Genomic DNA, 27,835 nt, shown 5'->3' with positions numbered 1-27,835 from the left:
ACAGACAGTTTAAGAAGGTGTGAGGATACTTAACATGGGGAAATAGATTCAATGTGTGTAATGGCTCAACCATTCCCAGTCTCTATTTAAGACTAAGTTGATAGTATCTAGTTTGCATATTAATTCAAGTTCAGCAGTTTCTCATTGGAGTCTGTTTTAGAAGCTTTTCTGTTGCAAAATTTAGCTACCTTTAAATCTGTTACTGGAAGTGGTCAGAGAGGTTGAAGTGTCTCCTACTGGTTTTGAATTTATGATTCTGATGTCAAGATTTTGGTGTACATTTATTCTTTGCACAGACTGTTTGGTGGTCTAGTTGTACATGGTCAGAGGGGCATTTCTGGCAATTGGGGCGTATCTCACATTGCTAGATTGCAGTGGTGAACGAGCCCTGATGGCGTGCTTGATGTGATTAGGTCTTCCATATGGTGTCACTTGGTATAGATTATGTGGGACAGAGTGTGCATTCGGTTATTGCAGGGATTACGAGGTTAGGGTTTTTGTCTTGTGGTTTGTGGTTGCTGGTTAGTATTCTTCTTCAGGGGGGGATGTCTGTAAGCGGAGGACAGTCTGTTCCCAAGATCGTGAAGTGAAGGATCAATCTTTCAGGATAGGTTTTAGATTTTGATATGGCTGAGAGGTTGTTTTGGCTGAGTGACAGTAGGATCTTTTATTTCTTGTTCTGCTTGTGTAGGTGACTTGATACTTCTGCTTTGTCGATCTGTTTTTCACTTCAGCAAGGCTGTACTTAGTTTTAAGAATGCTGTAGAGATCTTGTTGTTTGTCTCTGTCCTATGGATTGGAGCAAACACGGTTGTATTTTTAAGCTTGGCTGTAGACAATGGATTGTTGGTATGTCCCTGGGTTGAAGCTGGCAGATGTAGGTAAGTAATAGTGGTCAGTAGGTTCTGGTATGGGGTGGTGTTTATGTTGGACCCGCTATTAGCACAGTAGTTTCAAAGAAATGGACCGCTTGGTGTGGATTGGTCTGGCTGAGGTGATGGTGGGATGGAATTGTTGAAGCATGATGGGTTCCTCAAGGGCGCTTCTTTTCCATGGGTCAGTGATGAAGATGTCATCAGTGTAGAGCAAGTAGTAGAGGGGCGTTAGGGGACGAGAGCTAAGGAAGCGTTGTTCTACGTCAGCCATAAAAATGTTGGCATACTTTGGAGCCATGCGGGTACCCATAGCAGTGCCGCTGACTTGAAGGTATATATTGTCCCCAAATGTGAAGTAGTTGTGGGTGAGGAGAAAGGGCTTGTAGAGTTGTTGACATCTGTTGTCTAGGAACCAGACTAAATTCTAGCATTTTCAGAACAATTGCTCCTAGTCTTAATATCGCCTAGGTATACAAGAAGTGATTCAGAAACCTCTCCCTTGAAACACACTTGGAATCATTGTAAAAATACTGTTCAGAGAACCTAGTACTTGCAAAGAAGACCGAGTAAAGCAAAATGGGATTTCATATTGTCAGACAATGAAGAAGCAAAATCTTTGGATCACCCTTGATTAGACTGAAATGGAAACAGTGGTCTGTTGCTACAGGCTTTGTATTATCAGATGGGTAGTTAATTAAAACTGTACCTATGATTTGATAGGAAGATGTCAATCAAAGAATAGCAAAATAAAACCCAAAAGCTGAGAATGGGTGGAATCACAGGGTAACTACATTTGCTGAAACTTTGCTGGACACTAAGAAGTAAATATGAACAAAACAGTTTGGCTATACAAAATCAGGATGTGGTTTGGGTCCAGATATATTTATTTATGTTCCCACAATGCAAAGATGGACCCATATTTTGGGAATATCTTTGTCCCACCACTTTGTTGTGGTTCTGATGCAAAAGCTGCACTTGCCTGGCAAATACTGCCTTCAAGTAACTTACTGGACTTGTTAGGCTAGGATTAAACAGGCTGAGCCTCTCAGTAAGTCGCAGTATGAATTCCATGCACTGCTAGTATCAGTCTCTGCCTCTTCCCATGCTTGAATGAACATCTTCCATGCCCTCTTCTGGATTTCTTGAGATGCTAGATGATTCATTAGCTGAAATGTCTCTTTCTGAATAAAGAGTAAGCGCAGTCTGTTCAGCATGGCTCTATATTTAGAAAATATTGCTGAAATAGTTGTGATTCCAAGAGAGTTAGGGCAGTACACTCCCCTTCTCCCACAATCCCTTGGGCTTTCAAATCTCCCACAAGCAATTGCTTTCACGGGGACTGTGAGAGAGGTAGCCAGGTGAGGGGTGCAGCTGAAGGACTTGCAGGTGTAGAGATTGGGCAGCTGCACCCGAAACAAAATGGCTCATTTAGATGCACTGCACTACTGGTATTTAGACCAATGTAGTCCTACCAGCTCCATTAGAAATGAGACAAGTCTTCAGTGAAGAGGCACCTGAAGATTTTTTTGAATGTGATGAATCTCCATATTCACTTCCTAAAAATTGCCTTGATCTCAAGATTTCTTACTTGGCTGTTTGAAAACCCTTGTATCACGCTTGCACTGAAATTCTAATGTCTACACATTGGTAACTGACTGATACTAGAAATCAATCAAATGAGCACAACTTTAAGATCAAGCAGAACCTGGACTAATCAGAGAAAAAAACCATATTGAAATACAAAATTCTTCCATAATATGGATAAAGTTATAGAAAGTTACAGACAACACAGATTGCTGTTGGCACAAAATGTTCTCATTTTATAATATATTCATGCAGTCTGCACTAGTATGAAAGTTCCTTTTTAATTGCATAACAGTCATTGGAGAGTGTTTGACTGTGACCAAAGCAGTAGTAGGAATATAGCAGAGACACTTAAACAATCCTCTCCATCCTCCTGTGGGACCAAGACAATGTTCTGCCATGGAAAACATATTGCTCACATTTTTGTCTAATGATGTAACATGGATTTTAAATGTCACATGGTCACACAGCATCCTAATAGTATCTCTTGGGGAAAATATTTTCCCTAAGACAATATCAAGGATCCTTAGAAATAGAAACACACACCCAAAAAATATTAGGAGAAGATCCGCCTCCATCTGCAGATTGCCAGCAGCTGCAAGTTGTCACATAGATATATTGATTTAATTAGTCTGGCTAAAAGTATCATCCTTTTTTCTTCAAGCAGTGATACCACTGAGTTCTCAGTGTTTTTAGGTACCATACTGCACAATTCTCAGCCACTGCAGGTAACTTTTAGCAGAAAAAGCACTCAAATAGTAGTTATCTGAGGAATACTGTGCTTATAGCTCCCCAACTCTGCCTTCATTTATTGGGTGTTAAGAAACTCAGTCTCCTTACTCCCTGTCAGGAAGAAGAAAAGAAAGAAAGTTAGTTCTGCTCCACAACTTTTGAGGGAGAGTAAGAGGCAGAAGTTGGGAAAGGGGACGAACTGTGCATCTGTCTTTATTGGCTCCAACTCCAGTACAATGGAATCCACATTTCTCATGTAACATATCCTGTTAAGGCTGTAAAAAGTCAGCAGAGGCTAGAGAATTACTACCCTTGTGTTCCCACTGGACTCTTGGTCGGTGTTTCCTGGCTCAGTTGAGGTTTGCAGTATAGACTGTCTGCTCAGTTTCCTAATCATAGGAAATAGGAAGTATCTGTCTTCCCTGAGGGCAGCAGTGATTCAGTCTCAGTAGAAATGAGCGAATAGGCAGCCATTCTTATTAGGGGCAGCCTCACTTTCACCGGGCAAATAGAATTCTCAAATGTACAGCGGTTGAGCTGAATCAGGTTCCCATCTCTGTCCAAATATTGTTTAGTCTATGGGAAGATACACAGAGCTGGGAGCCAGGAGATCATGAATTCAAATCTCATCTATACCACACACTGCTTATATTTCTGTGCAGTCTTACCTTTGGACTCAGGGCAATCCCATTTCACTAATAAATTAACTGAGGGATTGCATAAGGTTCCTTTTAGCAGAGCTAGGAATAGAACCCACATCTCTAGTATTCCCTAATTGATAATTTTTTAAGACCAGAATGGACCACTATAATTATCTAGTCTGATCTCCTGCACTACACAAGCTAAAGAATCTCACCCAGTAATTCTGGCATCAAACCCATAACTTGAGCAATAGCATATTTTTTAGATAAATATCCATTCTTGATTTAAAGACTTCATGTGACAGAGACAGGGTGGATTTTCTGTGTGAGTTATTCCAATGGTTAATTACGCTCACCCTTAAAAAAATTGTACTTTATTCCTAGCTTGAATTTGTCTAGCTTCAGCTTGCAGCCTTGGGATTTTGATATGTCTTTTTCTGCTAGTTAAAGAGCTACTGTCAGAAATCTCTTCCCCATGTAGGTACTTGTAGACAGTTATCCAAGTCACCTCTTAATCAAAGTAGATTGAGCTTCATAAGATATGTTGTCCAGACCATGAATCATTCTTGTAGTTTTTTTTCTGAAGCCTTTCCAATTTTTCAACATCCCTTTTTTTTTTAAGTATGGACTCCAGAACACAATATAATATTCCAGTAACTGTCTCACTAATGCTGTATACAGAGGTAGTACCTCTTCTCAACTCGTACTCAATATTTCTCTGCTTATATATGAAAGGACCATGTTCACAATCTTAGCTACAGCATAACCAACATGAGCTTCCAAGGCAAACTATCATTACCATTCAGTCCTTTTTTTGAATTCACTGTATTCTTGGATACAGTCCCTAATGTTCTACATATTGCCTACATTCTTTGTTTCTAGATGTAATTATAATATAATCTAAGGTCATACCTTTACATCATACAATGAGGAAACATTCTTTAAAAGTGTTCTATTATGAGAAAAGATGATCTGTCATTTGTGGTACAGTAGGCAGAAACACACAAATTACATTTGGTCATTTGTCATACATTTAGGTGGCTTGTAGCACACATGAAGATTTTAAAGTTGAAAGGTACGCTGGCTTTAGTGAAAGGGTGGCTTCATTACAGTTGGAAACAATGGAAAATGGTGACCATCTTTTATTAGTGACATACAATAAATGGAAAAAACAGATTTTTTTCCCCCACTGACTTGTTTTATTTATAATAATCGTAGGTGTTACTTTTCTGTGTAGGTACAAGTTAGGCTTCAATATGATTTTTCAAGTTGAAAATTGTCTTTTTCAAACTTTACTAAGTCTATACAAATATCCATGTGAAACACACTTGCTGCACATATACCCCAAATGAACAGGTATAATGCTGATTGTGAAGATACTAGATGCAAAATTCTTGCTAATGAAATAGTATGAATGAAGGTAAGTGTTGATCTCAGTTATATCATTTAAACAATATTCAATTTAAATATGAACTCTGGGTTTAATTTGTACAGTGTTATCAGTGTACTGTAAGATTTAAATCAAACACACAACTTTTAAGTCACTCAGAAAGTTTAGAAGGCTGCAGTGAATGAAATAGCCAAGACACATCTCTAAGTACTGTGACAAAGTTTCTCCTCTACCTTGGTGGGTTCTGCGCTTATTGGCAGATTTGCTCACCTCAGTGATCTTCCCCGCAGTCTGGGTCAACTCTTCCTGTGTCTGATCAGGAGTTGGGAGGTTTGGGGGGAACCCAGGCCCGCCCTCTACTCCGGGTTCCAGCCCAGGGCCCTGTGGATTGCAGCTGTCTATAGTACCTCCTGTAACAGCTGCATGACAGCTACACCTCCCTGGGCTACTTCCCCATTGGCTCCTCCAAACACCTTCTCTATCCTCACACAGGATCTTCCTCCTGGTGTTCTGATAATGCTTGTACTCCTTAGTCCTCCAGCAGCACAGCCTCTCACTCTCAGCTCCTTGTGCCTCTTGCTTCCAGCTCCTCACATAACTTCTCCTCTGGCTCCTTCCTGACTGGATCGATGAGCTCCTTTTAAACCTAGGTGTCCGATTAGCTTGCCTTGATTGGCTGCAGGTGTTCTAATCAGCCTGTCTGTCTTAATTGGTTCTAGCAGGTTCCTGATTACTCTAGTGCAGCCCCTGCTCTGGTCAGTCAGGAAACAGAAAACTACTCACCCAGTGACCAGTATATTTGCCCTCTACCAGACTCCTGTACCACTGGGCTGGGTCTGTCACAGTACATAAACATTCTGAGGAGTGAAGTATAAAGTTCACTATGCATTCTGGAGAGTATGTTAAAGTTATACATTCTTTTTCGAAGAGTTGAATGACATTTCTCTTGTCCTACAGAAGTCAAAGGAAAACGCTAGAGTAATTTGTAAGCGCTGCAAGGCAATGCTGGGAGAGACAGTATCATCAGGTATGGATTACACAAACAAAACCATACTTGGTTGGCTCACTCACTAAACACTAGAGGTTAAAAGTTCTGGAGAAAAATAATTTATCAATAGAATGCTGAGTTGATTCCTGTGGGTGGTTCTTCTTCACTTCTGAAAGGGTGAGATAGTTTTGACAGTAGAAACAATGAGGTTATTGGCCCCAGTAATTTATTATGATCCTTGTTTATGTGGCCACATTGTTCTCTGTATTTTAACACTTACTACACACTCTATTATACCTTGTAAAATGTATTTGTTCTAAGTGTGTTACAGCTTTAATTGCCCTTTGAGTCTTCTGTTTTTGTTCAATCAGATTTCTCTCACCATTAGTAAAAATCCAGGGACAACTACTTTGGTAAATGTAAAGTAAAATTTTCCTGTTTTCAGTTTTTGTGCCTGACATTTACTTTAAAATTTTACTTTCTACATTGTTGGGCCAGTCTCCTGGTGTCCTGAGGAATGTTTGGTAGACTGGTTATTTATTATTTTCACTAAGCTTTTTGTTTTCTACTACAGGACTGACAAATATAAAAAGGAAAGAAAGTGCTGCATTAAATATAGAATAAGTAGGTCTCAAATACAGAGCCTATCTATGCTAAATGTGCTAGTGCATCAAACTGGTTCTGTGATGAGGCTCTATTTTAGGTCATACTGTCATTTGATTGGCACCCATGACAACATGGATAAAACATTGGGACAAAACTATTTTAAGTCTCAGTTAATTAGATTGCAAATGCATTGTCCCAGTCAACACTGAAAGAAAGACTAGAATGTGGTTTAACTAGGCCACAACTTGTATGAAGTAACACATCTGAGAACTATTTGGCAATAACTCATCCAGTGGAGATCATCCATCCTTTGTAATCCTGGTGAAGAGCTGCTTCAGCGCCCTCACTCCTCCATACCACCTCCTAGAGGACTATCGTCAGCCCTTCACCTGTTAAACTAGTCCCAGCACAATTGCTCGGACCTCACTGCTCCTCTCCTTGTACAAGAGTTAAAGGGTTGGGGAAGAGGTGGTTGTCTCCTCACTGTGAAAGACATTGGAAGCCCAGTCCTGTTACCTGCCTTCTTTAGGCGATGCCTTCTAATCTGCTTCCAGTTCTGGTTTATCAGGGAACTAGACACTCTACTGACTGAGTACCTGTACTGGACACCTGCCAAGTTGTGACAAAATGAATTTTACAACCTTACCTACCTTCTAGATCCTGGGGCTCCTAAGAGGAAGGTGAAAAAACCCACACTGTCCAGGCCAGTCTGACAGTGAGAGAAAATTCCTGGTCCTGCTCTAATCCCAGGTCAGGGAAGGGGAAGCTTTTCTTCTTGAAGTAGAATGGTGCCCAGAGCGAGGGCAAGGGTTTATAAGTGCTCCCCACTTGTGTGCAGGAACCGATAGGCTTATGCTGAATCCTTCTGTCTAACGAATCAGCAACCATGCCCTTCTTAAGCCCACAAGGAGGCTGGGTGCTCACTGCTGGCCCAGAGAGAGCCTCCCCATCTCTGAGGATGCAGTCATGGGGAATGCAGGGAACAGAGCCATAAATAAGTGTTGTTTGTTGTTCATAGTGGCAGGAGCCTAGTAGTGAACCAGGTTCCCACGCTGTACAAACACAGAACAAATGATGGTCCATACCCCAAAGGGCTTCAGTCTGAGACAAGAGAGGACAGATGCAGACAGACAGAGCCTCTGACCCAGTGGACCTTATGTGTTTCTGCTGCAGAAAAGGGCTAGCTATGATCTGAAGAGCCTGCACAGGAATTTCTAACCAAACTAGTGCATCATGGAGTTCTGCTGCTCTAGCACTTCTTGTGCTTCCATGCATGGGGAAATGACTGGGAGGGAGGAGCTCATCTAATATACATGCCCCAAATCCCAGACTTTGCCCTGTACCTTTTCTATGAAAAAATCACTTGGTGGCTAGAGAATAAAGTGACGCCCTTAGATCAACTCACATAATTCTCAGCCCTGAAATCGTTTGAACAAACAGCACAACCATACAAATTCCAAAAATCTGATTTTAGAAATATGAATTGTTCTCTCTCTTTACTACTGTCTCCACACCAGCTGCCTGAGCAGACATACAGCTAGCAGCGTCTAACTTTAAAGATACACGGCATAGGCTCAGATGGTCAGATCTACGGTGCTAATCGCCCAACTCTAAACAGCACTGAAAGATGCTGAAATAGACAAGTCATGTACTGCTTCTACATCTCTGTATTCGCCAACAGAATGAACATATTCAGCTGCAACTTCAGTTAAAAAGGATATGAGCAAATGATTCACCAGGCATGGACACACTTTTTCTGGGACTGCCCACTTACCCAGATAGTCTAGTCCCACTATCATAAATGCTTACATGGAACTTTTGAAACATACTTTGGTATAAGTAAAAGGTTCTAAGGGACTCTCCTCAAACCTTTATAACAAAGAATGATGCTAATTCAGATTATTAATAGCCACAAGGAAGTGTATTACCATATTACTTCTCATGAAAGAGAATTCCAAAATTGTGATTTGTTGCACCAGACAACAGAAGAAAGAAACTTCTGCTCAAATGCCAATGTCCTAAAACCAGGCTGAAGTCTTTACATTTCAGTCCCTAGCATTCAAGGACAAATAAAGGCACTGAACTGGGATACTGATACTTATGCAGAATGACTCTGCCCCGGGTATCCATGCATCTACTTGCAAGAAACCCCAGATTTGCAATATCTGCTCACAGATGTATAACAGTGCTACAGTTGTTTGTACTTGTTTTTGTACCTGGAATTATCTATGTTGTACTAACTGCTTGTGTACAAAAGTGTATACAGGTGAGTTGCATCATACGCACATTTAACTTAGGCAAATTCAACTATACGTGCTCAGCAAAAAAAAAAAAAAACAACAAGATACCTGTAAATAGTGTGGGCTATTCCACCTAGCATTCCACTCAATGAGCGTATGCCCCGGAGTGAGCATGAGATTGGAGACGTGAATCTGTTGTTCCCTCAGTCGGTCTCAGTTCCCGCATGCCTCTCGTAATGTGAGCATCTCGCTGCACTGAGTGTGATTCTAGTGTTTAAAGATATTTATTTTTCGTACAACATGGCCTCTAAACGCAAGCCAACTACTTCATCTGGTGCTCAACTGAAGAAACAGCGATCTGTTCTAGTGCTGGAGGAAAAATTGGCTGTGTTGGACTTATTGAGAGACGGTACGTTGGTCTCCAATGTGATGTGTAAATATAGCTGCAATGAATCTAGCATCCGTGCCGTCAAAATTCGAGAGAAAGAAATTCATCAAGCCGTGCCATCAAGTGCTCCAATAACTGCTAAGGTGACGAACCAGGTGCATGATATAAGGCTTTAGTGACTGAAAAGGTATTAAACATATGGGCGGAAGACATGAACCGTAAATATGTGCCTGTCAATGGCAACACGTTGTGAGAAAAGGCTTTTAGCATCTATGCGCTGTTCAAACCTCCCGCCGAAGAGGGACAGCCTTTTGATGAGAAGGAATCAAAGCCAGCCAAGGTTGGCTTAACAGTTTTAGGAACCGCTTCAACCTCAAAAATGTGCAGACTGCTGGTGAAGCTGCATCTGCCAATGAAGAGGCAGCAAAAGCCTACCCTGAACAATTAAAGAAAATCATACAAGAAAAGGGCTATCTTCCAGAACAAGTTTTTAATGCTGACGAGACTGGCTCTTCCGGAAAAAAATTCCCAACCGCACTTACATTTTGAAATCAGAAAGACAAGCCCATGGCTTCAAAGCAGCTAAAGACCATCTGACTGTGTTGTTTTGTGGCAATGCGGCTGGGCATTTAATAAAGCCGAGCTTGCTCTACAGGGATGCAAATCCTCATGCCCTAAAAGGCAAGAACAAGAATCTCCTGTCTGTGTTCTGACAATCAAATAAAAAGGCTTGGGTGATGGCAGCATTATTTCTAGATTGGTTCCACAAGTGTTTCATTCTGGAGGTTAATTGGTACCTTGAAGAGAAAGGACTTGACTTTAAAGTGTTACTGATCATAGACAATGCTCCTGGCCACCCTGCGGCACTCCAGTTTGCACATAACGATGTTGAAGTAGTCTTTCTCCCCCCTCCCCCAATACCACCTCCATCCTCCAACCTCTCGACCAAGGCGTCATTAGCTGTTTCAAGGCCACGTACACGAGGCTTACATTCTCACGGATCCTTACCGCTATGGATGCTGATCCCAATCTTTATGTGATAGAATATTGGAAGTCCTCAACATTGCCGATTGCATCACTTCTATTAAACGGGCAATGGATGCAATCAAACCTGAAACAGTCAATGCATGTTGACTGGAAAGAATGTGTGAATGATTTTAAGAGTTTCCCGACCATTGACAAAGAAGTGAAATGCATTGTTCAGGTGGCCAGGCAAGTGGGTGGTGATGGCTTTGTCGACATCATTGAGAAAGAAATTGAAGAATTAATTGAGAGCTATAGAGAAACATTGACTAACAAAGAGGTAGAGGAACTGATAAAATTGTCTACAGAAGATGAAGATGATGATGACGACAAACAGGAAGAGCCAGCAAATTCGAATCTTCATAAATTTTCTGAAGTATTCCAAGCAGCAAAACACTTGAATGATTTAATTTCTGAATATGATCCCTTTCTGGAACAAAGCCTCAAAATCACACATAGTGTTGTGGATGATTTGAGACCGTATCAAGAAATGTTTGAGCAGCTCAAGAGACAACAGCGACAGTTGCCAATCACCATGTTTTTTTCAAGGAAAAACAACCAGCAGCAGATGAGCCTACGCAATCAACTTCTCGAGCTGAACCAGAGCCAACCACTTTGTCTACAACTCACTGTCCGTCACCCAAGCTCTCTGTCACCTCCGTCTCCTGGATCGACATCAAGCCCTGATTACCCCCTGTAATTACCCCCTGTAATTAAAAATACAGTACTGTAAAATTAGATTTTGTATGTACTCTTTATTATATACTATACATTACCATATACATCATACATTTATACATATTGTTGTATACACAAAACCATGTACAGTATACTGTACTTTATGGGTGATTTAAGGGATTTTCAAGGGTAATTTTGACTATACATGATTTTCACTTTACGTGTGGACTTTAGAACCTAACCCCCATGTAAGATGCGACTCCACTGTATGATGCAACTGTGGGGGGGAAAAAGGGTTTTATTTTTCTTCTCTTTTTTCTGTCTCCCTATTTAAAACATTATATTGTCTTTGTTTATGTTTACGGAAGTAAATACTTAATAAATGCACTTATGTAGCAACCTATAAATAGCTTGTAAAATACAATCTCTGTTCATAAATAAAATATTTTTTCTTTTATACCTATAAAAATATTTTAAAAGAAAAAGATGACCTGGGTGGAAGCAGCTATGTCTGCGAAGCTGAAGAAATTCCTCTTCTGACTTTTTTTTTTTTAATGTCTGCACTTGAAGTGTGGGTCCTGTATGTATCAATACAGAAAGGGCCAGTGTCCTGAATTAACCTAACTTTGTTACAGAGAAGTATTGTTTCCACTCTTTGAAGAAAGAAGAAAATTAGTCCCCTTAGTTTACTCTTGTTAGAGTCGTGTGTTTGTTATTCACTGGGGAATCATTGGCTGGTAGAGGATACTGAAGTATTGACATAAGGTCACTGATTTCAATCCATTAAGTGTATTTCATTTCTTTTTCAAGTTTGGTGCAGCAATAATAAATAATGGACAGGAGTTTTTAATTGGTATCAGCAAGCATTTAAATATATAACATGTATTTAAAATGATCACTACAGGGGTTTCAGCGCCTCCCTACTCTGGATTTATATGGGGTCCAGGGGACATGGTTGTGTTTGATGTTAAGCAGGGAATGATACAGATGGCGAAATATTGATTTTGTGATTAGCTCCAAAAAGAGGTAAAGAGATATTTCCTATGTCTGATTTCTGTACCAGTTACCCAGCTCCTCCTCCTACATATCAGAACAAGAATTTGGACATCTCTTCCACCATTTAATTGGATGCTGATTTAGGAGTTTAGTGAGTGTGGTTATGCAGTATATTACTGTAGAAAATAAGTGTACTGTTTTATTGAGTTTAAAAAATTTCCTTTTGTCTGATTTTTAGGGACTACAAAATATTACATCACTGAGATGATTATTCAGCCATCTGGAACAAATTTTGACATGATACCAAGGTATAGAAATCAGATAATGTGCTCAGTTTGGTTATTGGAACAATGTTGTTGAGTGGTAAAAATTAATCTTTTTGGATAGTTACTTTTTTGGTATTTAATTAAATATTTATGCTAATAAAGTATTAAGTCTGCACTATTAAAATAACAAAGTTAGGAAATGCAAAAACATTCTTAACTCAGCCATATAGTATACCTGCTGTGTATTGTGATCTCTTTTCTAATTAAATGCATAGGTTTATATATTACCGTTTGATGTAAACTTTATACCATAAAGTACAGATGACATTACGGAGAGCCAAATTAACTTTGTAGTTGGAACCTCAACTTTTTTACATTGTTTGACTTTCGGTGACTAAATATGCAAACTTTTTTACTTTGCTAAATTTATGCAATACTTTTGTATAATTGCTAATTACAAGATGGTATCTGACAATCTAAATCACACTTTTTCTGTCCTATGTAGCCTTTAAGTTCAGCTAATACTTGTACTTTTCTTTCTTTCTTTTTTTTTTTTTAATTTTCAGACAATCCAGTTTAAAGTTCAGGCTATGTATGTTGAGGTTACCATAAAATATAGGCTGCTGTGAACAGCGTTACTATCCCATTCTGCAAACTCAAAGATATTTCAAATATTGACATCATTATTCACTTGTATGTTGTATGTACACATACTGCATAAAGTGCAGTATTGGGGTTTTATGCCTTTATCTCCAGCATTTGGCATTGCATTGTGTCAGATACAGAACATTTGACTGTGTGGACTGTTAGTCTATTCAAGTATGGCAATTCTTGTTATGCAGAAAAGGGAAAATACTCCAATTCTTGTTATGGGAAGACACAATAATGAGTTAAGTCTAGGGGCATTATTTCCATGCCAGATTGTAGTGGAATTGACAGCATGGAGAAACCTAGATGCCATATGAAGAAACATAAATCCACACCGTGCAGAGGTCAAGCATAGGAGTTTATTAGGCACAGTGCTGGTGGAGTGTCACCTTGCTTATTAGGCTCAGATACACTGTCAATTAATTGATTACAATAGAATATATAGATTTTCCATGGGCGGGGGAAAGTGACATGTTATGCAGTTCCACACCCTGGGATAGGTTTTTGCAGCAAGACAAGATAGCACAGTAGCCAATGGTTAACAGGTTACATAATGTCTCCGCCCATGGTCTTAAGTTAGCAAGTTAACATTTAATTAATACTTTGATAAAATGTTATATATATGTTGAATTTTGATTTGGGGTTCATAGGAATGAAGCAACTCCTTTGATTGTCCAACAGGTACATTCCTAGTGGTTAAAGCAAAGAAACAGTGAAAGTATATGGCAATAAAGGTTGTCTCCTTTGTGTTTTAAGGCAGGCATTGGTCACTGGAGAAGGGAGGTGGGAGGATGCCATATCTTTCATAAACTTAAGGTTGAATCTGTGGAAAGAACATCTCCCTACAGAAGAAACTAACACAATAGGAACAGGGATTCTTTGTTCAATTTGAAACATCATTATTCAGTTATTGCTTCAACATCTGGCATTTCTACTGACCAAACATATCTTGTTTATTCTGCTTTCTCTTAGCTAATTGCTATTTGCTACACCTCTGGTCTCTTGACCAAACTCTGGACTTTGGGTCTGGAAAAGAGCTGGCACAATCCATGTACTGGGTTGTTATATAAAATACACATGGATTTTAACCCTTCACCATATAGTTAAAGTTTACTTAGGGCTCACTGGGTATCAATGGCTTGTTTTGTAAAATATAGTTACTATGAAAATATTCTGTGAAGACTGATTTATTTTAAAACAGGTCTCAGTTTGTACAGAACATTATAGCTCAGTGTCTCGTGGAACTGTCGTCTGCCAGAAGCACATTTAGATTCAGAATACAAGGGCATGATGGAAAAGTCTATATCTTGGTAAGGCATTTTCATATAATTGTATAGAAATATATTCATGAGTGTGAACTCCTGACATTTATTCATTAGTTATTAAGTGTTTGCTTATATGTGTAAGGGAGATGAGAAAAAGGAGTTGATCATTCAAATGTGTCAGTTGTTGTGCCTGCCTGCCTTTGACTCTCTTTCAGTTTTTTCTTCTTAGTTTGGGGCATTCGGCAATGGAAATTAAGAACCCACTTGAATTTTTTAGACTAAAAATTCATTGAAATCTCAAGCAGTTAGTCCAAAGTACTGTACGCAGCTGTGCTGTTTACATAGCAGTATGTAGTCTTGTCTATTTATAATATTTTTATGACTGAGGAAATTAAAAAATATTGTGGAGCCTTATATCTGATACACTTGGGCTGCACCTCTCTTCCTGGAAATGTTTGAAATAGCTCAGACTTGTCCAGGCGCCTCTGGGATGTGGGCCCACCCCTTCTGTCCTCATCCCAATTAATCCTGTCTCTGGAAGAGCAAACAGAGTAGCAATTCAGTGTTCTGCCTTATCCACTACCGTCCTATCTTTTAACTCTTTACTTCAACTAGCACTGCCAGAATCATTTCCCTACATTTCTTTTCCCCACAGGGGCCCAAAATTTATGGGGCTGTGACCCCTGAACAGAACCAGCTGCTGAGCATTCACTCACCCTATCCCCGTTACGGTGCAGCAGGTCACATTAATAGAAGATAGAAAGCCAGGAGGTGCTCCCATTATGAGGAGGCCCTCTTAAAAGCCGCAGGTGGGGAGGTCTGCCACAGCTGACACTCAGCTTCTCACAGAAATATGTAGTGCTTTGGGATCTCTGTCCTCCAATGCTAATCAAGACTTCTCTGGTGACACCTTTAGAAGAGCTGTTTAGTTCTCTTCAACACTTTGGGACTCAATTTGGGCCAAACCAGCTTCACCAATTGGGGATTTTCCCGGGCTGAACCCAAAAATTGCCCTAAAACCACTTCAAAAGGCAGAAAGTCCAGGGTCCTCTCCCATGTCCTTAAATGGCTGTTGGTACATTGGCAAGAAGCATGGCATTCTTTCTTTTACCGTCTTTTTCAGAAAAAGAGAATCTGTGCTCCCTCAGGGATGCATCCTTGTATTTCAGAAACGTTTGGATAATAGAGGACGAGAAACTCAACTACTTGGCCCTACTGATTTTGTGCCAGCCTTGTGGAATATGTGGATCATAGATTACAAGATCAGAAGGGACCAATGGGCTTGTCCAATCTGACCTCCTGAATGATGCCATAGAACTTCCCCAAAATTATTCCTAAACCAAAGTGGAACCAGACTGCTGGCACTAAACATTAAAAAGGTTGTAGAGCAGTTTTTAAACTAGGACATAGGGGAAAGTCGACTGCTGCAGAGGAGCATGTGGATCGGAACAGACTTCTCTTAGGGGAGAGTCTAATGATAGAGAATCTCCAGGTTATAGTCAGGAGCAGAGGATGGAAGAGGATAATATAAGGGCCAGATCAGATGATAAACAGTCAAATAAAAAAGAATCTGACACATCAGAGAAGGGCAGACAAATAAACAAGGACAAGTTTTTAAAGTGCTTGTACACAAATGCTAGAAGTCTAAATAATAAGATGGGCGAGCTAGAGTGCCTTGTGATAAAGGCATCACAGAATATAATAGGCATCACAGAAACCTGGTGGACTGAGAGCAATCAACGGGACACAATCATTCCGGGGTATAAAATATATCGGAAGGACAGAACAAGTCGTGTGTGTGTGGGGGGGAGAAGTGGCACTATATGTAAAAGAAAATGTAGATTCAAATGAAGTAAAAATCTTAAGTGAATCCACATGTTCCATAGAATCTCTGTGGATAGAAATTTCATGCTCTAATAAAAATATAACATTAGGGATCTATTATCGACCACCTTACCAGGACAGTAATAGTGATGATGAAATGCTAAGGGAAATTAGAGAGGCTATCAAAATTAAGAACCCAATAATAGTGGGGGATTTCATTATCCCCATATTGATGGGAACATTTCACTTCAGGACAAATGCAGAGAAAAATTTCTCGATACTTTAAATGACTGTTTCATGGAGCAGCTGTACGGGACCCACAGGGGAGAGGCAACTCTAGATTTAATCCTGAGTGGAGCGCAGGAGCTGGTCCAAGAGGTAACTATAGCGAGGACCGCTTGGAATAGTGACCATATATAACAACATTTACATCCCTGTTGTGGGAAGAACATCTCAACAGCCCAGCACTGTGGCATTTAATTTCAAAAGGGGGAGCTATGCAAAAAATGAGGGGTTAGTTAAACAGAAGTTAAAGGTACAGTGACTAAAGTGAAATCCCTGGAAGTCGCATGGGCCCTTTTTAAAGACACCATAATAGAGGCCCAACTTCAATGTATACCCCAAATTAAGAACACGGTAAAAACTAAAAAGAGCCACTGTGGCTTAACAACCATGTAAAGAAGCAGTAAGAGATAAAAGATTTCTTTAAAAAGTGGAAGTCAAATCCTAGTGAGGCAAATAGAAAGAGCACAAACACTGCCAGCTTAAGTGCAGAGTGGTAATAAGAAAAGCCAAGAGGAGTTTGAAGAACTGCTAGCCAAAACTCCAAGATAATAACAAAATGTTTTTAAGTACACCAGAAGCAGGAAGCCTGCTAAACAACCAGTGGGGCCCTTGAATGATCGAATACAAAAGGAGCACTAAAGATGATAAAAGTCATTGCGGGGAAACTAAATAGATTCTTTGCTTCAGTCTTCACGGCTGAGAATGTTAGGAGATTCCCAAACTGAGCTGGCTTTTGTAGGTGACAAATGTGAGGAACTGTCACAGATTGAGGTGTCACTAGAGGAGGTTTGGAATTAATCGATAAACTCAACATTAACACAGTCACCGGTACCAGATGCATTCACCCAAGAGTTCTGAAGAACTCAAATGTGAGTTGCGGAACTATCACTAAGATTTGTAACCTGTCTTTAATCAGCTTCGGTACCCAATGACTGGAAGTTAGCTAATGTAACGCCAATATTTAAAAAGGGCCTAGAGGTGATTCCGCAATTACAGACTGGTAAGTCTAACTTCAGTACCGGGCAAATTAGTTGAAAACAATTAGTTAAGAAATAAAATTGTCAGACACATAGAACAACATAAACTGTTGTGCAATAGTCAACGTGGTTTCTGTAAAGGGAAATCGTGTCTTACTAATCTATTAGGATTCTTTGAAGAGGTCAACAAAAATGTGGACAAGGGGGATCTAGTGGACACAGTATAATTAGATTTCCAGAAAGCATTTGACAAGGTCCCTCCCCAAAGGCTGTTACGTTAATTAAGCTGTCATGGGATAAAAGGGAAGGTCCTTTCATGGATTGAGAACTGGTTAAAAGACAGGAACAAAGGGTAGGAATTAATGGTAAATTCTCGAATGGAGAGAGGGTAACTAGTGGTGTTCCGCAAGGGTCAGTGCTAGGACCAATCCTATTCAATTTATTATAAATGATCTGGAGAAAGGGGTAAACAGTGAGGTGCCAAAGTTTGCATAGATACTGACTGCTCAAGATAGTTAAGAACAAAGCAGACTGTGAAGAACTTCAAAAAGATCTCACAAAACTAAGTGATTGGGCAACCAAATGGCAAATGAAATTTAATGTGGATAAATGTAAAGCAATGCACATTGGAAAAATAACCCCAACTATACATACAATATGATGGGGACTAATTTAGCTACAACGAGTCAGGAAAAAGATCTTGGAGTCATCGTGGACAGTTCTCTGAAATGTCCACGCAATGTGCAGAGCAGTCAAAAAAGCAAACAGGATGTTAGGAATCATTAAAAAGGTGACAGAGAATAAGACTGAGAATATATTATTGCCCTTATATAAATCCATGGTACGCCCACATCTTGAATACTGTGTACAGATGTGGTCTCCTCACCTCAAAAAATATACTGGCACTAGAAAAGGTTCAGAAAGGGCAATTAAAATGATCAGGGTTTGAGAGGGTCCTTATATGAGGAAAGATTAAAGAGGCTAGGCCTCTTCAGCTTGGAAAAGAGGAGACTAAGGGGGATATGATAGAGGTATATAAAATCATGAGTGATGTGGAGAAAGTGGATAAGGAAAAGTTATTTACTTATTCCATAATACAAGAACTAGGGGTCTCCAAGTGAAATTAATAGGCAGCAGGTTTAAAAAATAAAAGGAAGTTCTTCTTCACGCAGTGTACAGTCAACTTGTGGAACTCCTTACCTGAGGAGGTTGTGAAGGCTAGACTATAACAGCGTTTAAAAGAGAACTGGATAAATTCATGTGGTTAAGTCCATAAATGGCTATTAGCCAGGATGGGTAAGGAATGGTGTCCCTTAGACTCTGTTTGTCAGAGGATGGAGATGGATGGCAGGAGAGAGATCACTTGATCATTGCCTGTTAGGTTCACTCCCTCTGGGGCACCTGGATTGGCCATTGTCGGTAGACAGATACTGGGCTAGATGGACATTTGGTCTGACTCAGTACGGCCGTTCTTATGTTCTTCCTAGAGCAGATCTTTTAGAAAAACATCCAATCGTGATTTAAAAATGGTCACCAATGGAGAATCCACCATGACTGTTGGTAAATTGTTCCAATGGTTAATTACTCTCACTGTTAAAAATTCACCTCTTATTTCCAGTCTGAATTTGTCTAGCTTCAACGTCCAGACATTGGATCTTATTATACCTTTCTCTGCTAGATTGAGGAGCCTGTTATTAAATATTTGTACACTGAATCAGGTCCTTCTGGTATGATCAGGCTAACCAGGCATATCTTCATTACCAACTTTAATTTGTCATAATACTAGAGATCTAAGCTTTTTGGACCCATGACATTGTGCCCTCAGCCAAACAGGTTCTGTTCTGCTTCTCTCTCCTTCCCTACTGATTTTCGCTTCTTGCTCACTGTGTCCCCAAATATCTTGGATTGTGGATAAGCTGAGGATCCAAAGGATACTTGTTTACCTAATTGTCTTCATAGGGCCAGCCTCTTTTTCTACTACAGCCAACCAAGCTCCATTTACCTAATTAACACAACTGAATAACACATTGCTGTTCCAAGTTTACATTTATTGAGCAATAAGAATTAAATGTTTCAGTATAGTTTTATAAGCATTCCTCTCATGCAAGATGCATAGTCAGACTTTGGAGCCTTGTGTAGAAGTCTGAACTGTCTCTGGTATTTGTAGGAAGTGGGCCAGTGCCTCACACTGGGGAAGAGTTCAGTCCTAGACAAGAAATCACTGGGTAACAATATTTTCCCCATGAATTGGCACAATTACTTTTAAATGCAGAAACCTTTTTTAAAAAAGATTTATTTTTAGGAAGAGTACTATAGATATGCCACACAGCTGTCTACCCCAAGAAAATATTGAACATTTAAGGTTTGCCTGATGTGAGATATCTCAACTTCATGTGCTCAATTTTGATGGGGGCGAATGGGCGGGCTTTAATCACTAATAGAGGTCCAACAGATTTTTGCAGTTTCTTTGCACAAAATAATTTTATGCACAAAAGGCTGTTTATACGGTATCAGTATGTGTGCTGCATTGCAAAGTAGTTACAAATAAAAACAAATTGCCAATTAAGATCATTACAGCAGCTAACAGTTTCTAGCTAAGCATAAAACGCTAGCTCAGCAAGGTGAGACACTTTGACTTTAAAGCAGTGATAGTGGAGCCTCCAAGCATTTAAAGTTTCACTGTCTTTGACTGAAATGGCAAATAAATATCACACATGAATGAAGGTTATGAATATATTTTGAGATAACAAAAGCATAAATGGTCAGATACATACATAAGACTTCAAAGTCCAGATCTCAGGTTCTTAGCAGTATTGGTGAGTTTGGTGGCTGGAAAGTCCCTCTGGAACACATCCACAGCTTGGATGGGCCATTCAGTCCTTTGTTCAGAGCTTCAGTTTACAGAAAAGTTACTCCAGAGGTAGGAAGCAGGATTGAAAACAAAATGGAGAAGATGCATCTGCCTTTTTATATCCTTTGCTATGTGGCTTGTACTTCCTTTGTCCCAAACACAAACATACAGCACATGGGCATGGAAAAGCAGAGTCCCCTGTCCACCGGCATGTCCCTACATGTCCTGCTGACTCATAGGTGTAACCCCTGCCTTCTCTCAGTGGGTTCATTGTATATCTGATTGCCTTTGACAGACTATTAAGCAGGCTGGATAGTGCCGATGCCAATCTGTCTTGGGAGAGGTGTCACCCAGAAGCACAACACAAGTTTGAAATGCAAATATACCATATATATTTACAACTCACAATACAAGGATGATACTTACATATAAATGTGATTATCATATTTAGCGAATTATAACTTTTCCACAGAAACCTTACATGGCATATCTGTAGGGCTCTACCAAATTCATGGCTGTGAAAAATGCATCACGGACCGTGAAATCCGGTCTCCTCCCATGAAATCTGGTCTTTTGTGTGCTTTTACCTTATACTATACAGATTTCATGGAGGAGACCAGCATTTCTCAAATTGGTGGTCCTGACCCAATAGGGAGTTACAGGGTGAGGTCACAGTATTGCCCCCCTTACTTCTGTGCTGCCTTCAGAGCTAGGTGGGTGGAGAGCGGCAGCTGTTGGTCAGATGCCCAGCTCTGAAGGAAGCGCCCCTCCAGCACCAGCATAAAAGTAAAAGTGGCAATACCATATCATTCCTCCCTTTTGCACTGCTGCCTTTAGACCTAGACAGCCAGAGTGGTGTCTGTTGACTGAGGGCCCAGCTCTGCAGGCAGCAGCGCAGAACTAAGGGTCACCATACCATCCCATTCTTACTTCTGCATTGCTGCTGGCGGTGGCTCTGCCTTCAAATCTGGGCTCCTGGCCAGCAGCCATGGCTCTCCGGCTGCCCAGCTCTGAAGGCAGTGTCGCCACCAGCAGCAGCGTAGAAGTAAGAGTAGCAGTACTGCAATCCCCACTACAATAGCCTTGTGACCCCCCCGACACACACCTTTTTGGGTCAAGATCCGTACAATTACACCACCAGGAAATTTCAGATTTAAATAGCTGAAATCATGAAATTTACAATTTTTAAAATCCTAAGACCATGAAATTGACCAAAATGGACTGTGAATTTGGCAGGGCCCTACATATCTGGTAAGACTCATTACAATTTTACAATATTGGTATCAATATCATAAAGTGTCTCACATATTCTATATTGCATCACATAATCTAAGAGTCACTGAAAGTTCTTGTAGCACTTCTTTGTTACCTATTTCGGAGGCACCTATTTCTTTCATATCTAAGTCCATTGGTCTATGTGAAGTGAGTCAATCCAGTTCCTACAGGATAAATGTCTCTGTTACACAAATCACCATCGTAATTGGCTCCAATTTGCATCCTTGCTGTCAGTTGAGCCGAGTAGTGAGACTGAATGGGCATAGAAGTTGACTTACCTTACCAACCGAAATAGTGTTCCCTCTGTGTCATGCTTGTGGCACAGTAGCAGGACTGTATGGGGAAGCTAGCACTGTTTTGTCTTAGGTTTTCATTACAAAGCTGTAACTGTCCTGTTAGTAGAGAGTATGTTGCGTTTCCATGGATGCTGTTGATAAGTTCTAAATCTACTTTATTTTTAAGTATTGCTGTAGCATTTTTTTTCTTACCCATGGTTAAATTCAAGGAAATTTGGGAATCCAGACAATGTACAAGGAAGAGAAGAATCTATGTAGTATCCATAAAATAGCTGACAGCTCAGTTTGAAATACACAGATATATTATCCAGAAATAATATGCATAAATGCTCAGAACACAGACTGAATTTGAGACTGTTCATACAGTTCAACAACCACGTCAGAAATAAAATAATTAATGCTGGGGAAAAGGAAAATGCTGAAAGAAAATAAACAAGTTAGTTCAGAAAATGACAGGCTTAAAAGATGCAGAAATTTCTCACATAACCATTAGTGCCTTTCCTCCAACAAACTCAGATTTCTGCTATATAATGCGTACTCAAACATCAGTACAAATCTGTTTGATCTTTGCTAACATGAGACATGCTTTGACAAAGTGGTAGTAATCTGTGTTTTTTGTCCCACAGTATTACAATGTGTAAACAGAAGCACTTTTCAGATGTATCCAGCTGCCGAGTGAAACTGATTAGTAATCTCTAAAATAGGGTGCAAAAGAAACTGTGAAAGGAGTAGGCGTATGTTAACGGTATATCATCTAGATTAGAGAGAGAGATGCTATTCACTTTCTACTCCTGGGGTAATTCTGTGCCAAAACATTAAAAAACCTATGCACAAACTTTTAACATTTGGAAAATTCTGCATATTTTATTTGTCAAAATAACACAATATAATCATGCCACTTTCAGTTAGTTTGGTAATTTATTTCAAAATGCCTTTCAGCAAGTATGTCTGTAACAATAACAACAAAGTTTCAGGAAATGTATTTTGATAGATTCCTTGCTAGGCATATTAATACAGAACTTAACAAAACTTATTTCTCGTACCCCTCAGAAGCAGTGCAAAAGCTTGGGGGAATCAGAGGTAATTGTGGGGCTGAGGGAGAGGGAAGTAAATGCTGAGAAGGAGCCTGGGAGTAAACCTGGAGGGTTGTTGGTGTGGGTGAGAGAAGTATGGAGGTTATTTTGGGGGAGAGGGATTGTTGGGGAGCCTCCCCCAGGCAGACCCTCACTGACCCCTAGCCTCTCTCATTCAGTCAGGAACATCTGCCCTCATCCCCATTTGTCCGTGGGCCCCTGTTCAGCCATCCTGTTCCCATGTGGCCTTGCACTCCTATTCCCATTCAGCCCCTCCCCCAGTCTGTCCCCCTCACTAGCCCTTCTGAACCCCACTTTATATGCCCCACACCCCTCCCTTCCCCCCCCACCATATCCCAGGCCACTGTGAGGAACACAGCCAGCTGCTGGCTGCTACTGCCGGTGAGCCTGCTGCTCTCTATTCTGGTGCCACAACAGCCCCTGATCGGCAAAAGGTGTAACTGCAGCAGCTCAGACTCAGACTTTAAGGTCAGAAGGGACCATTGTGATCATCTAGTCTGACCTCCTGCACAATGCAGGCCACAGACTCTCACCCACCCACTCCTGTCACACGCACGATAACTATGTCTGAGTTATCGAAGTCCTCAAATTGTGGTTTAAAGACCTCAAGGTGCAGAGAAGCCTCCAGCAAGTGACCCATGCCCCACGCTGCAGAGGAAGGCAAAAAACCTCCAGGACCTCTGCCAAACTGCCCTGGAGGAAAAATTCTTCCCAACCCCAAATATGGCAATCAGTTAAACCCTAGGCATGTGGGCAAGACTCACCAGCCAGCACCCAGGAAAGAATTCTGTAGTAACTCAGATCCCACACCACCTAACATCCCATCACAGACCATTGGGTATATTTACCTGCTAATAATCAAAGATCAATTAATTGCCAAAATTAGGCTATCCCATCATACCATCCCCTCCATAAACTTATCAAGTTTAGTCTTGAAGGCAGATATGTCTTTTGACCCCATTACTTTCCAGAACTTCACTTCTCTGATGGTTTGAAACCTTCATCTAATTTCAAGTCTAAACTTCCTAACGTCCAGTTTATATCCATTTGTTCTTCTGTCCACATTGGTACTAAGCTTAAATAATTCCTCTCCCTCTCTGATATTTATCTCTCTGATATATTTATAAAGAGCAATCATATCTCCCCATAGCTTTCTTTTGGTTAGGCTAAACAAGCCAACTCTTTGAGTCTCCTTTCATAAGACAGGTTTTCCATTCCTCGGATCATCCTAGTAGCCCGTCTCTGTACCTGTTGCAGTTTGAATTCATCCTTCTTAAACATGGGAGACCAGAACTGCACACAGTATTCCAGATGAGGTGTCACCAGTGCCTTGTATAACCGTCTAACACCTCCCTATATCTTTACTGGAAATACTCGCCTGATGCATGCAAGACTGCATTAGTTTTTAACAGCCATATCACATTGGCGGCTCGTAGTCCTCCTGTGATCAAACCAATACTCCAAGGTCTCTCTCCTCTGTTACACTGATATGTCCCAATTTATAACCAGAATTCTTATTATTAATCCTAAATGCATGACCTTGCATTTTTCACTATTACATTCATCCTGTTACTATTATCCCGTTTACAAGTCATCAGATCTTCCTGTATGATATCCTGGTCCTTCTCTGTATTAGCAATACCTCCCAGCTTTGTGTCATCCGTAAACTTTATTGGCACATTCCCATTTTGTGCAAGGTCAGTAATAAAAGTTAAATAAATTTGTCCCAAAACCGATCCCTGAGGAACTCGACTAGTAACTCCTTCCAGCCTGACAGTTCACCTTTCAGTTATGACCGTTGTAGTTCCCGTTAACCAGTTCCTTATCCACCTTTCAATTTTTCATATTGATCCCCACCTTCCAATTTAACTAATAACTTCCCCATGTGGAACCGTATCAAATCCTTACTGAAATCGAGGTAAATTAGATCCACTGCATTTCCTTTGTCAAAAATCATGTTACCTTCTCAAAGAAGGGGATTCGATTGGTTTGGCACGATTACCTTTTTGTAAAACCATGTTGTATTTTGTCCCAATTACCATTGACCTCAATGTCCTTAACTACTTTCTCCTTCAAATTTTTTTCCAAGACCTTGCATACTACAGATGTCAAACTAACAGGCCTATAGTTACTCGGATCACTTTTTTCACTTTCTTAAAAATAGGAACTATGTTAGCACTTCTCCAGTTGTATGGTACAATCCCTGTGTTTACTGATTCATTAAAAATTCTTGCTAATGGACTTGCAATTTCATGTGCCAGTTTCTTTAATATTCTTGGATGAAGACTATCTGGGCCGCTCAATTTAGTCCCATTAAGCTGTTTGAGTTTGGCTTCTACCTCGGATGTGGTAATGTCTACCTCCATATCCTCACATTAGTGTACAAACATCTTAATTTTTGCTGTTTCACTTCACTGACATTCTTTACCCGATTAGGCACAGACATTCTACCACCACTGTCACCTATTAGACTGGTATCTACACTACTCTTCCTCCTTATGTCCATTCTCCTACCCATGGCTGTATCCTTTCTTACTTTGTTTTCTTCCCTCTCAGTGTTAAATTCCAGCATGGAGATTACCTGGACATCTCCCAACCATATCCCCCAAATTTCTAGTTTAAAGCTCTCTTAATCAGTTGTGCCAGCCTCCATCCTAGAAGTCTATTTCCCTCTTTACTCAGGTGAAGTCCATCCAGAGAGAACACTCCTCTGTCCATGAATGCTTCCCAGTGGCCATACATCCTAAAGCCCTCCTTACAGCACCACTGCCTGAGCCATCTGTTGATCGCCATAATCTTGTCACACCTTTGTTTCCCTTCTCTAGGAACAGGCAGAATCCCACTGAAGATCACCAGAGCCTTGATTTCCTTAAGCGTCTTCCCCAGCCTGGCATGGTCTCCCTTGATACGTTCCAGCGAGAATCTAGCTGTATCATTTGTTCCAACATGAAGGACAATCAGCGGATTCTTTCCCACTCCCATTAGGATCCTTTTCAGGCTCAGGTCCACATCCCGTATCTTAGTACCTGGCAGACAGCACACCCTTCTGTTCTCCGGATCAGCTCTAGTTACAGGCTTGTCTATTCTTCTCAGTAAGGAGTCCCCAATCACGTAGATCTGCCTTTTCCTGGTGATGGTGCAATTCTCCAGTTTATCCCCTGTTCCCACTGGCTGCAAGTCCTCTCAATTTCTATTGTCCCTTGCAATCCTCCGCAATCTGCCCCGTATCCTCCTGGGGCTCATATTTGGTGGTGTTATCTCCATTGACTCTTCCCTTCTTCCTATAGGACTAGCTGCTCTTTTCTTCTTCCTTGCCCTTTCACCTTCAGCGACCACCTGCTGTGTGCCTTCTTCATTTTCCAACTACGCAAACCTGTTCCTGAGTTCTATTTCTCCTTCACTGGCCCGTCTTTTCCTCTGCCTGGTTCTCTATCACATGCTTCCACTGTCCACTTTCCTCACCCAGCAGTCTCCCCTCATAGTTCCTTGGTCCTGCTTCGATCTGCAAGTCTGAGCTTTTCCCTTCAGCCTCCTCATGTCTTTGCTCCATCATCTGCTCGAACTCCCTTCAACCAGAGTTTCCATCTGCATCTCCAGTCTTTGGATCTTTTCTTCCATCAGCTCTATCAGGCGGCACTTTATGCAGACAAAACTTTTTAGGTACCACCTCCAGGGTCATGTACATGCCACAGCTTCCACATCCTCATTGTGTCTTCCACTGCTGCCTCTGTCTTGGTCATAACCTTCCCACCTAAAACCTGTTAGTCCAGGAAACACAAACCAAAGCAAACTACCACCACCTACAGCAAAACAAACCCCCAACGGGCACCAGAACACCGGCAGACCACCACCCCCTCCCTTCACTAGCTTGTCTATTCCTCTGCCTAGGTGTCTTAGCCTCCCCCTCAAACTCCCACTGAAATTCTCCTGTTTGGTGGCTCCTGTGCCGCTGCAGCTATCTATGGTAAAATGTATTTTCTGTGGAGAAAAAAAATCTGCTGGAGATATGAATTCTGTGCTTGTGCAGTGGCACAGAATTCCCCTAGGAGTAATTTTCTGAAGATTCTAGAAGGACTCTAAAAGGAGAAGGGAGAACATATGTGGTGAATGTTAGTGTTTGTGAGTAAGGGACTTGTATCACAGGACTGGAAGGGACCTCGAGAGGTCATCTAGTCCAGTCCCCTGCACTCAAGGCAGGACTAAGTACTATCTAGACCATCCCTGACAGGTGTTTGTCTAACCTGCTTTTAAAAATCTCTGAAGATGGAGATTTTACAACCTGACTAGGCAATTTATTCCAGTGCTTATCCACCTTGACAGTTAGGAAGTTTTTCCTAACGTCCAGCCTAAATCTCCCTTGCTGCAGTTTAAGCCCATTGCTTCTTGTCCTATCCTTAGAGGTTAAGAAAAGCAATTTTTCTTCCTCCTCCTTGTAACAACCTTTTATGTACTTGAAAACTGTTATTGTGTCCCCTCTTTTCCAGATGAAACAAACCCAATTTTTTCAATCTTCCCTCCTGGGTCATGTTTTCTAGACCTTTAGTCATTTTTTGTCACTCTTCTCTGGATTATCTTCTATTTGTCCACATCCTTCCTAGAGCTAGGCTTAGTACAATTAGCTAGTGTATAAAGTATGTCTCCTCTTTCCCTGTCTCATCCCGAGACACCTTTGAAAGTATGTCTCATTCCGTCTTTGCAAAAGCCTTGCTACAGTTTTCTAATACTGGGCCTCTAACAAAACTGCAATAGTTGTGCTCAGTTATATCAAATATTAAGTGTTATCTGGTGTGAACAAACAGGGGCTGCAGTAAGTCTATCACTAAACTTAATCTAGCTTGTTGTCTTAACTTAAGGTCACCTAGGTCTCCAACTATGAAAGGCTAGCACAAACTACTAACCAGTAGCAGCACTTA

General features: G+C 40.7%; 1 protein-coding gene across 2 annotated transcripts in view; it reads left to right on the top strand.

The window, feature by feature from the left end:
* UBE3D (ubiquitin protein ligase E3D) overlaps positions 1–27,835 on the top strand; it is a 158,313-nt gene that overhangs the window by 14,331 nt on the left and 116,147 nt on the right. For both annotated transcript variants that reach the window (XM_032772349.2, XM_032772350.2), the window contains exons 5-7: positions 6,180–6,249; positions 12,380–12,449; positions 14,257–14,365. In XM_032772349.2, coding sequence (XP_032628240.1) covers positions 6,180–6,249; positions 12,380–12,449; positions 14,257–14,365 — 249 coding nt within the window. The remainder of the gene's footprint in view (positions 1–6,179; positions 6,250–12,379; positions 12,450–14,256; positions 14,366–27,835) is intronic.

Source organism: Chelonoidis abingdonii, chromosome 3 (assembly GCF_003597395.2).
Source record: "Chelonoidis abingdonii isolate Lonesome George chromosome 3, CheloAbing_2.0, whole genome shotgun sequence".
Taxonomy (NCBI): Eukaryota; Metazoa; Chordata; order Testudines; family Testudinidae; genus Chelonoidis; species Chelonoidis abingdonii.
This window is presented reverse-complemented; position numbering and strand designations above follow the sequence as displayed.